The sequence below is a fragment of the Antennarius striatus genome, chromosome 24, assembly GCF_040054535.1.
Source record: "Antennarius striatus isolate MH-2024 chromosome 24, ASM4005453v1, whole genome shotgun sequence".
In the NCBI taxonomy this organism is placed as follows: Eukaryota; Metazoa; Chordata; class Actinopteri; order Lophiiformes; family Antennariidae; genus Antennarius; species Antennarius striatus.
The window spans coordinates 3,584,214-3,596,279 of NC_090799.1; the positions used below are offsets into that span (position 1 = coordinate 3,584,214).

The 12,066-nt window shown below is 39.2% G+C and overlaps 1 protein-coding gene across 2 annotated transcripts in view; it reads left to right on the top strand.

Annotated features, from left to right (window-relative positions):
• LOC137591477 (interleukin-1 receptor accessory protein-like 1) overlaps nt 1-12,066 on the top strand; it is a 205,861-nt gene that overhangs the window by 16,824 nt on the left and 176,971 nt on the right. For both annotated transcript variants that reach the window (XM_068309503.1, XM_068309504.1), the window contains exon 2: nt 1,004-1,098. In XM_068309503.1, coding sequence (XP_068165604.1) covers nt 1,017-1,098 — 82 coding nt within the window. In that variant the 5' untranslated portion in view covers nt 1,004-1,016. The remainder of the gene's footprint in view (nt 1-1,003; nt 1,099-12,066) is intronic.

The window sequence follows — 12,066 nt, forward strand, 5'->3', positions numbered from 1 at the left end:
TTTTTATTTTTAATAATCTTTGGCTTGAGGTCGTCATGCCATAATCTGACGAATATTTCCCATTAAGGGTGGCATTATTGTCACATAGTGCATATAATTCTCATGTTCTATTTTTACCAATGATCACTCACAGCTAAAGCTAATTTCAGCTGTTGCTGTAGCTGGTGAAGCATTCAGCTAATATTTATTCCAAGGCCGATAAAGCTATTTAAAGGACCAAATTATAATTTAAAGCTTGATTGCTCCGAAATAGGATTAAACAATATGTATATGTTAATCATTAGCATATGGCTATGTGTATGTTGTAGATTAGCCACTCCAATGAGATATAATATTAAAAACCACAAAGCTTGTGGATTACTAATTATGGATTAATGTGGATTGAGACTGGAAGCTTTTATCATATAGTTTTGCTGATATTCTGTTTTTACAGGGTTAAAACATCTTTGATAAAAATCTGTAAAATATTTTTGATAGCCTTCTCAGTAATCATTGACAAAAAATAAGTCTCATACATGATATTTATTTTCTTTATTTACATTTATGCAATTCTATTTAGCAGTCATTGTGTGATAAGGTAATGTATGTTAACCAAGATCGCTCCACATGTAAGTGGCCACCTGGTTGCCCTGCTGGTCAAGCAGAAGTTAATTCTGTCAGTAGCAAAGGCAGACTCATCATGACAAATATCCATCTCGACATTCGTAACATCAGCCTCCCCCTGATTTAACAGTAAGTCTCTGATGAGTCACTAGCATAAATAAAGCAGAGGCAGACTAACATTTGGAAAGCAGAATTTGCACGCAGGGATATTGAATTTTTTTCCCAGTTGACCTTAGGTCTTCTAAAAGTTCTACAATTATTGGCTTAACTTGTGATTTTTGTCTGAACCTTGTCCTGCCATAATCATTATTTCTTCTTTTTTTAATGCTCTCAATTTATTCAGTGTATTTGCAGCCTGTCTCAGTACTGAATAATAACTCAAGCTATGTATTTTTTCTAGGACTGGTTAAAAAATGAAAGCTCCCATTCCTGTTCTGATCCTGCTTCACGCCGTCATGGTCCACTGCCTGAAAGTGGTGTCGAAGAGAGGCTCAGGTAAGTCTTGTATTTTTTACCACAATGGCTGTATCTTTCTACAGTAATACTGAAAAAGTCTATTTTATCAGCCCGTAAATTACATCCACAGCTACATTGATTGGTATAGATTTCTTTTGCCTGAAGCACATCCCATGTTTGAGTCAATAGCAGGGGGAAGCTCATGGCCTTGTCCTGCGGTAGTTAGAGATTCCAACCAGTTTTCAGTTTGAGGCTCTAGGAACAGCTGCAGGGTATTAATCTTGTTTTAACATTCTTATAAAGGTAGATTTTGCCTTAACACCATGATTTCATAATGAAAGATCCCATAAACCTTGTGAATCTGGGTTCATGAACTTGGATCATCTGCTGTTGTCTGAAGTTGTTCTCACTGGTAATCTTTTGAAATAAAAAAAGAAGAAGAAAGAATTATGCTGAATTATCCCATGCCTCAGATCTGACTCCCTGCTTACAAAGACTAGAAGAATGAAAGAGTCAATTTAAATGCTTTCCATTTAAGGATGACTAATTTAAAGATTCATTGATGGCATTAATTCTTCTAGCTTCTCCATGCTGAAGAAAAAAAATTGCCTCTATGCAAGAAACAATCCGCATTGGTTGACATGAAACATAAAGCAAGTCTTTCTCTAGTCTATTTTTATTTTCTATTATCCAGAGGCTGCTTCCATTTGGGTTTATGCATATCAGACACAGGTGCAGGAATGGCCCAAGGCTCATCAGAGGGCTTTCTGCTTTTCCAGCAGAAGTCCCTACGGGCTATCTCCACCAATGCTTCACGAGCCATTGCCTGGGGCAAGGATTTGAAACGTGTCCGCTGATAAATGAGCGCCCCATCCGAGCCAGACCTCCATCCTTTGTTCCTTCGCTTTTAGCTTGTATGGCTTTATTAGAAGCCATGCTGGTTGAAACTTAAAGCACCATTGTAAAAGAGACTCTGGCAATGAAAGGCAGTTTGAAATTGCATTGGTTTCATTTTTTTATAGAATAGAAAGAAACAATGGGGACATAGAGTTGAATGTTGGCGCGTAATAACAGGTATATTTTCCACCAAACAATTTTCAGGGTTCAGCCTTCCTTTGTTTATGAGAAAAAAACTTTTGAGGTTTATTTGGTGTCATGTTTTTTATTGCAAATTGGACAACATGCAGTTTAAAGTCTCGCTGCGTATGTATGTCCTGTTTATGCAGGGCCTGAAAGTAGATGACAACTCAAACTGTAAAGATATTACTTGTAATGATTCCATATCCACTGACATTACTTTCATTTATATTAAGTCTTGCTTTTTATCTACAAATTCCTCAGGAAAAAAATAGCTGGATCCTGCTGAAATCGATCAACACATTATCGACTGAATAAGACAAACTCTGAACTCCATAAGTATAATGTATTTCTTTTTGTGCCTCTGTTGAAAGCTCACTCTAGACAATTAAACCTGTAATTGTCAGCCCATTTAGGGAAACAAAATGACTTGATTGATTCCCTCAGGGACCATGAAGCCACTACCTCACTAGTTTTCCTTTTCACTGGGCGCACAAACACCCATACAAACTCTAGGAAGCTTTGCACCATGCTGCATGCCCACCGCTATTATCTGCAGATGATTAAATTCAAAACACTCATCTTTGAGTAATGCTTTGTCTGCATCTGTGCTCCGGGTGGAACAGTGCAGAAACATACAATGCATACTGTATGTGCCATACTAATCCCCAGCATGCGTAAGTGGGGGGACTGCTTTTGTCCTCCGCTGTGGTTCATCTTCGTTAGAATGCTGATATGACCTGGATGGTTGGGCGAACAGAATAATTATGTGTCTTCTTGATACAGCAACAGCGGTTGTTAAAATAAAACCACATTCACCCTTTAGATTTCGCTCAACTCTGTGACAGTTGGCAATGGCAAGAAGGCAGAAACAGGATTGGATTGAAGCTTCTTTTTTTTTCCTCTGACTGATTAAATTTACAACCTCTCGTCTATCAGTTATTGTTACTAATTTTTTTCACCATTGCTGACAAAACATTGAGAGCATCTTTAGTGGTAGAAACCCTCACGAAATCTGATACAACTGTTCACACTTGATCACGCACCGAAAATGGCCACATCCGAATAAAAAAGATCAGATCCCGTCTCATTTAAATCAGATTTGGGGCAACCTTTGCATGCAGTGTGAACGTCTTACATTGATATGAAGCTTCTAAATTACAGTCTGTTGTGATTACGTTAAAAACCATGAATGCAAAAATCATGTTTGTCTGGTTTATAGCTGTAGAGATTTTCTTTGCATATACAAGAGTAGTGTGTAATTGTGTGGCTGTAAGATTGCTATGTGCGGCTAGTTGTCTGTGTACACAGTTTTAATCTTGGTTTTCTGCATACAGCAGGGACCTGAGTTCCCAGTTGCTTGTAAATCAGCGTTCATTGTTGTTTGTACATCTCATGTTAACAGATTTGGTGGTAGAGGTCTGAAGATTAGAGAAGTGGGGCTCGTTGCGTTCCCAGTGGGGAAATCTGTGTGGGAAGAGAGAGGAATATTGTCATATTGGCCTTTAGAAAGACTCAACAATGAAGTGCTTCCATCTGAAATAGCAGCACTTGAACTCTTGCATTGCTTCTATGACTGTGCATTGAATTTAGATTTACTGGAAATAATGTTTACTCTGCTGAACCTTCAAAAGGCTTTTAAAATAGTTACAGATTTCATGTTTAAGCTACTTTTTCATCATACTTAGGGATGACCTTTACCAGTAACTAATGGCATATGAAGGTCACACCATTTATCTTTGTCTCAGCGTTACTTTGAACTAGGTCAGGTACTTTCTTGTCCCCACACAAGACTTTACAAATACTAACAAACCACAGTGTTATGAAGTCCACAAGGCTAAGTTGAACTCATTTACATTTCTGCACAATAATTTGGACCTTTGGTAAAATGTTAGTAAATTATGTTAGTAAAATATTTCTTGTGATAAATAAATTGTCACTCATATGTCTTGTGCCCCATAGACAGACTGGCTTGTTGCTCTAGTGGATTGTACCACTACAATTGTGCTGAACACACAATCTGCCCCCTTGTTCGCCACTTGTACCATTCTATACAATACATGCTTAGACAAGTCCCTTTGTTCTTGCTGTGTTTTTTTACTCCTCTTCCTAGAATTTATTTCATTTGAAACCCAAACCCAAGTTCAAATCCCTGTTCAGACTCACTGAAGTAATAACTATGCATGTATTCCTTCCTCACCTCTGAACATAGATTACAATCAGAGAGATGCAGTTCTGGATGACTTTTGGCAGACCTGAAAACAGACGAGAATGAAAAATGTGTGTACAGTATACACAAACGCCACCCCCCCCTTACACACACGCATAAACATAGTGAATAAAAAGAATATTTTCTAAATACTTTAGTCGTATTCTTAAATATTTATCACCTACATTATACCATGAACTTTGACATCTTATCTTTGGTATTCGGTTGTAGCATCAGGAGATTCCAAGTTTTAGAGCATATCTGCTGCTGACATACTTTTTTTAGGAGACTGGGGCATCTTTTTCAGGAACTACAAGAAGCTCTTTCATCAATTGGCTTTCTTTTTAGGTCAAAACTTCCCTGATGTTCATAGTTTTCCTGGAATATTATGCAAATTTTCTACAGTTTTTGCAATTGTTGTTTTTAATCAAATACATTGATCTTGAATAAATCATCTTCCTTTAGCAGTCACCCTCTTAGTATGTGACTCGTTACAGATCAAGGTTAATAGCAATGAATATTGAACAGTCAGTACTCTGCAAAGTAATTATTGACTAATGTGGTCTGATATTATACATGCATTTAAGTAAAAATGTGCGCTATTTACCCTAAAAATGTAACAGAGTCACAATAAATTTAATCAGAGTTGTTGCACATGTGTAGGAGTACAATTCCAAATATTGGTTTCTTGATTGTCGGTAATCTACATCAGTCATTACAGTGAAATTTCTGTGGGATCTGTGCTTGATTGATTGGATTGTTTATTTGAAAGAAAACCAAAAGATTCTATTTTTTATCTCAAATCAAAACAGCAGTTGAGAAGAAATGGAAAAAATGAGCTGTCAACAGTTTCTATGGTTGATTTACAACGAGGCAAAACTGGGGATAGCATCAATTGTCAACTGTAGATGATTTACCCCTGTGGACACTACTGGGACAATAGCTCCATCCATTCAGAACAATTACATGTTGTTGTTTTTTTGGTTTTGTTTTTGTTGTTGTTGTTGTTGTTGTTTTTTTAAAAAAAGGGGAACGATTCCAGTTTTTCAGCCAACCAGACGGTTTCCTTAGCATTTAGCTTAATTGCTGCATTGCAGGAATCATTACTTTCAAATCCGCTGAATGTCGCCCCTACAGAACTGTTCAGACGTGTCCCCCCCCAGTGAACACTGATGACAGTTGTAGATTCACAGTCATATTCTTTGACATTGATTGAGACAAATTTAGCCTCTCTCCTCCTCTTGCTGTACAGTCGTTAGTCCCCATTTCTGCGCCAGACATTGATGAGTCCCCAGACAAATGATGCTTACCTTTCCACAGTCTCCCACTAATTCCAGCAATATATTACCCATAACACTTACTCACAGGGAATGTGTCAATCTTCTATTCATGCATATGTAAGAATCCCCTCTCTGACACGCATTTCTATTTGGAAATGGAATACAAAATCCCTACTCTGCCTCTATTTCCTATTAAGGATGGTCCAAAGGCCTGATGTGTCACTCTGATGAAGAGTGGCTGTAAATAAAATCTGCCACGGCAACAAGACCTTGTTTCCTATTAGAGAGCAGCAGCTCATCATCCGTCTCTCCTCGTGTATTTATCTACTGCCGCTACAGTAGGTCCACAACATATATTTTTCTCTCCCTTTACCGACTTCTCCTTTCTGCTATAGCAGGAAGAAGAATCAAGGACATCTTGACAGTCGGTTAAAATTACAGTCTTTCCACCCATCGCAATGCACAACTCTAGGAGGGTGTCAACATTAATACTGTATATTAGTGAAGGGACAGACTCTTTCCCTCTACATTAATGAAGCTACTTGCAGTTTGGCCAATAATACCGCTCCTGCTAATTGGGCTAGACAGTGCCTCCTAACAGGGGACATCAGCATATACACAAATTAAATTATGGCCAACTGTGTGACTTTGTAATTGATATTAAAGGACGTTAAATATGTAAGGAAGCTGTCAGCAGGAATTCTGAGAGATAACCAAGGTGACGGCGATGAGCTACTCTTTCCTGTGTCGACTTTAGACATTCTCTGCGCCGCTTCAGGTTGTCGGAAGGTAAAGGCTCTGAATTAAGTTTCGAGATCTTCGCCAACCTCGGCAGAGATTGAAAACCAAACATTAAAATGCAAGCCCTCTCTGCGAAACGCGGGCACTCCCTGGCGGTTCATCTTCACTCGGTCAATACCACATACCTGCCACAAACGCTGAATGATTGCAGCCACTGCGCCACCCGTTCATCGCAGGAGGAGATTGATCACACACGCGATATTAGAAATGAAATGGCTTGCCACATGGAGTTGTTTTCTCACCCGCTGCTCGGAAGGAGAGATTGAGCGACAGGGAAGTGGAGAGGGAGAGAGAGAGATAAGCAACGCAACAAGTCTGCCAGATATAGGCCTCTTGACAACCGGGGTTACTATGGATATGTGTTCCTGGTTGGGAACACATGCCACACTTCTCTGCACGAGATGGATGACAATCAATCAACTGATTTACGAGCCGAATGGTCTCTCTGTGGCCTGTTTCCTGACCTGTAATAACGTTACAACAGCACGGCAATTGAGAAAAATGCCAAGAAAGGGTACATAGGGTTGCAGCTGGCGTGGAGCTGTAGGGCGAGGTGTTTAAAACTCAAGCAAACTGTCAAAGCTTCAGCAGACAGATCAAAGATGTATCAGAAGACAGCTATTTTTATGTATTTACATTTGGTTTAAAGGCATCGAGTAACGCAAAATGTCACCTGCAGGCATGTGGAGGCGTTTGAGATGGATTTGGGTTTAATGAAATCCAGATTTTGAGATGGGGGGTGGGACTGGGGGTGGAGTTAACAGGGTCAGACGGTGCTTATCCTGTGGTAATAATGCCTATAATGAAACTGCAGTAGACACCAAGGCAAGAACATTACTGAGAGCAGCATTTAGCGGCTGATATAAGGACCGTTGAATAGGTCAGGGAACTGCTGCTGCTGTTAATGCAGTCAGTTCATAGTACATTAAATGTGAAGACACTTCTGTTCTCCAAAGAGGTGGATTTAATGTCGGGATCCCGTTTGTTCCTATTCTTAAAGGACGTTAGCGTATTTTTGATTGCATTTCTGTTGCTTTTTGTAGCATCATAAATCTGATTGCATGATTTGTTTTAACTTGCCAATGTTGATTAACGATTAAAAAAAGGGAACAGTCTGGTTCGATTTAAAACGGAAAACATTATGTTAGAATACAATAAAATCATTGAAATTTGTACACAGTGTACAAAACTCAATTCAATATCTTTTCAGAATTGCTTTCCATTTGAATATGAGATGGATTTTGAAAACAATTATTTATTTTTTTATTTATTTAATTAATTTTTTTTCAGACATGTTAATATAACAGACTTCACTCCTTCATCACATGTACAATATCGACAACAACATCCAACAAAAAAAAAGGGCTTCTATCCGTCAGAAGCCTATGCATGTAATTGCATAATTACAATATGGCTAATGTATAACATTATTTAATTGTAGGAAAGTACACCTATAATACATGAAATCATTGTTTCTGTAAGTCAGTGGATAGCTCTGCATTTTCAGACCTCGAGATAAGACTGAAGATTTGGAATTGGTACAATTCTGTGAGTAAAACACTCAAATCAACTTCCCACCTTCTCGTGTTGTGCTTCTCTCTTATCTGTTCATTGTCTCAGAACTTCAACTGTCTCCAGGCATTCAATATTAATGCAACATTTTGCTCTATCTCAAAGTTTAATTTTTTCTTTCTGAAAGATAATGCGTTCATTTCAGGCTCCCGTAGCAAATTATGCGGCCCACTTTAACAACTGGGGCATTTGGTACCAATTTGAGAGATTATATGTGTGGATGATAATGAGCTTTAGTCCAAAAGAGGATTTAAAAATGGAGAAGGCTGGCCACTGCTTAAATTAAGGAAATCTGACTCTCAGGTTTAAGGAGAAAGACTTCAGGGGAAAGAAAAAGAAAAAAGTAAATAAGTAGCATTTTATAATAAAGTGAGCTCAATTTGCACATAAACCGTAATTGTCCTCGAAGATATTTGTGTTCCTCTTGATGGCTTAGCCATAAATTGCACTTTTTAACCTAAGGCTGCTTCTGTCTTTTTTTAGATATATTTATTTACCTGTTTCTGGTGGATGTCAGTGTTTTCTGTTTACTTCCTATTGACAAAATTCTCTAGGTTACCTTCTCCGTTTTTGCTTTTCACCCAACCTCACTCTACCTCCTGTCAATAGAAAGTGATAGTCATTGCTTCCATTGATTGGCGACTTTCTCCTGGAGGCCAGACAGGATCGCTGTGGATTCAGATGGATATAAAACAGAATAATTAAAACGATGCGATAATGCCTAATCCCATAATCATCATTAGATTTTTTTTACTCCTTTGAACAAGAGTAAAAGCACATCTTTTGCAGAAGCAACTGCAAATTCAGTTTGTGCATCCAAATTGAAAGTACAGCGTTTTCAAATATGCAGACCAAATCCAAATTCTATGCTTCACCTTCAAATTACATACCTGCGATAGCTGTTTGAGTGTAAGATTGGGCTAAATGATAGCTCGCATCTCCTCTTTGATAAATGGTTTCACTCAAGAAGCAAAAGCAGACCCTCCTCCTGTTAAAAAAAAGTATTGAGAGTTTTTTTTTTCTTCTTCTTTTTTCTATCATTTGCAGGGATCAGACAAACTGGTAATTTGATTTCCACTTGTCTAAACCCGTGCAATCTCGGAGACATTCGATTCTTTTTTAGAGTACACTGGATTTCTATCGATTGTAGCTCTAACTTTGTTTTTGTCCAATGCAACTCTGCTAAACTTGATTCCGGAGGGGGATATCAATGATGTGCATGTCAGGACTGTCAGTTGTCCTGTTCCTACCTCATCTTCCTCAGCATTTAGCCATTTGTGATTTTTAAAACCACATTTCAGACCAAATCAAGATTGTACGTCTGCTTTTAAAATTTAAATGCTTTTAATGCTTTAAAATGCATTTTTCCATGAAAAGGGGTGTGCATAACATTTTACTGTCAGTGTTGCGAGACGTCTATCCGTGTGTGAATGATGGGGGAATGTGTGTTGAGAGATAAGCAAATCAATTGAAGGAAGATTTATTCTGCAGAGACGCGCTTTCTGATGCACGTCTTCATACAGTGAGAAGGGATGTGGATTATAGACAACTGTTCAATACAATAATGAGTATGTTTGCCCACAAACACGACACAGAGGAAGAGAAATTACCCCCAAAGTGCCAGGACTTTATTATGTAATTAAATGGCTTGTGGGACAATTTCCTCGTGAGAATTCCCAATCCCTTACCAAATGTCGAGGATAGATCCTTACGGCTATGGCGCATATGCGACTCAATATTTCACACATCATTTCAGTGTTGCGTGACAATCTTGTGGCATCGAGGGTGGATGTCGTGTTCCGCAGTGGGATGCTGGGATGTGGCGCACATTGTAGCTCTTCTCCTCTGCACTCTGTGGGTTGAGCATCCACCGCTAGAAGGGATTTCCACTGTCGCCTACAAGGTCAGGCAACTGCAGCAGAGACTTATTTAAAGTTTTGTATTGCTTTCCCAAACCTAGAAGCCAGCCATCACTGCACCCCACACGGCTCCGTTTCCATGGAAATGAGTCATGGGTTGATCTGGGCCACCGCGTTCCTGCATTTTTCAGTAACACGTCCCGGTCGCATGATTCTGATGTGAAATTTTGGGAAAATGGGCATTGATGCAAATTGCAATTTCTGATTTTTCTGTTCACCCACCCTGTCAGGAAACCTTTATGTGAAGGTGCAACAAAGTCTGGCCAAGATATCCCACCTGTGAGCCACTTCCTTCGGATTGTAGGCATTGGTCCTGAGTATCCGTGGAAGATCTTTTCGTGTTGACTTTATTTTTTATAATCTATCAGTTTTTAGCCAATAAACAAGGTCCATCATTATAATAGAGGCTAGATAACAAGAATAATCATTAATTCTGATATACAACCACATGGTGAGTCATTATTATGCGCAGACACATATGTTAATACCAGGCAAAAATAGGGTCTTAAGAATGTATGGTGCATTGTCAGTCAAAATAAAAAATAGGTGCAACTGGAGGATAAGATGCCTAATTTTCTACCCCCCCACACCTCCCAATTTGACCTTGTAAACCAATTATTTGCTTGTTAGGCCCAGACTGTAAAAAATTCAGATGACTGATAATGTCACTGGATGGGAAGTCTGTGGCCTTTTCCAGCCTTCAGTGTCGCCGGCGTGAAAGAAACCGCATGAATTGCGATTTTTAATTAGCCTTCCCTGCACAATGAGGCTGTGGTCACTGGAGAGGTGAGGGTTTTGGTTTTTTTTGAATGCAGGAAGTCTCCCAACAACATTGCATTTGATGAGGCTGTCAGGCTCTGTCGCATCAGCCAGCCACTCAGCGTGTGGCCTTTTTTCAATGCTCCTTTATTGGAAAGTTTGAACACATCCTCTGTCACTGTGTTCATTCCCTGTTCACATCTCCCCCGTCACTAAATGACAGCTAAGAAAACGACAAACACAAAAAAAAACAAAAAAACACTACTCTCTTGTTCTCTTTGTACACTTTCTTTCCTTTTCCCTTTTCGTTCTTTGGTCTAACTGGGATTGGTCAAAGCACAATAAACCTATTCCTGCAAGAAGTAGAGGCGCAGTTAATCCCTGCAAGTCCCAAGAGAGTCCTGCCAAGTTTTGGGGCCTTTTAGTTTTCCTTCTTTTTTTTTTTTTTGTAAATATATATTTATTTATTTATTTGCAAGGGAGAAAGGATGTAAGCTTGCTTGCAGAGGAGTACGCCTTTGTTGGTTGCAGGAGACTGACGCACTGCAGGAGTTTTGGAAACATACCAGATTGACTCTATTCTCTTGGCTCCGGCTTCTTTTTTCTCTTCACTATTCTGAAGATACAAGCAGGACCCATTCAAATCCTCCCGCTTAGCATTTTTATTCTAATTAGCTGGGAATTACCTGTTATTCCCCCTTCAGCAAAGTATGTCATTTTTTTCTCCAAAGGTAAAGAAGCTAAGATTTAATTAAGTGCACCAAATTTGCTTTAGAAACGAAATCGATTATTCTCTGTAGGCACGCCTTGTAATTTAATTTGTCATGATTTAAAGTGAAGTTTCGTCATACGTGTTTATTGCTGGCGTTTGATGTGATGCATGGTTGAAATATTCAAGACTTAATATTTACAATCCTCCAGGGCAAAAAAATAAATAAAATAAATAAAAAAAGGAGAAGATGGCAACTGATTTCCCTGCAGTGCAATGATCAATAAATTCTACATATCAATTAAGTTCCACCGTCATCCCAAAGGCCTCTCCCAGGGATGAACCTCTCTCTGGTCTCTCATGGGCCAATCACGTCAGAGCACAGCGACGCTCAGCACCCCCACCCCACCCCCTCCTTCTCCTCCCATGCTCCTTTGCATTCATGAAACAAACATGCACATGCAGGGATGCTGCCACAGCGAGGCACGAGAGGAGGAAAGGGGGTGGGGGTGGGGTGGGGATGGGGACATCATCTGTCATTTACAAGAAGTGTCTTTCATTTATTTCTCTTTATCACGCGGTGGCAGCTCTCTAAATGTGAAAAAGTTCTCAGCTGTGGATCAAATAGCCATGAAATGCATTTACGACCCCGGTGGCCTTCTGAAATGATTAGATTCCATT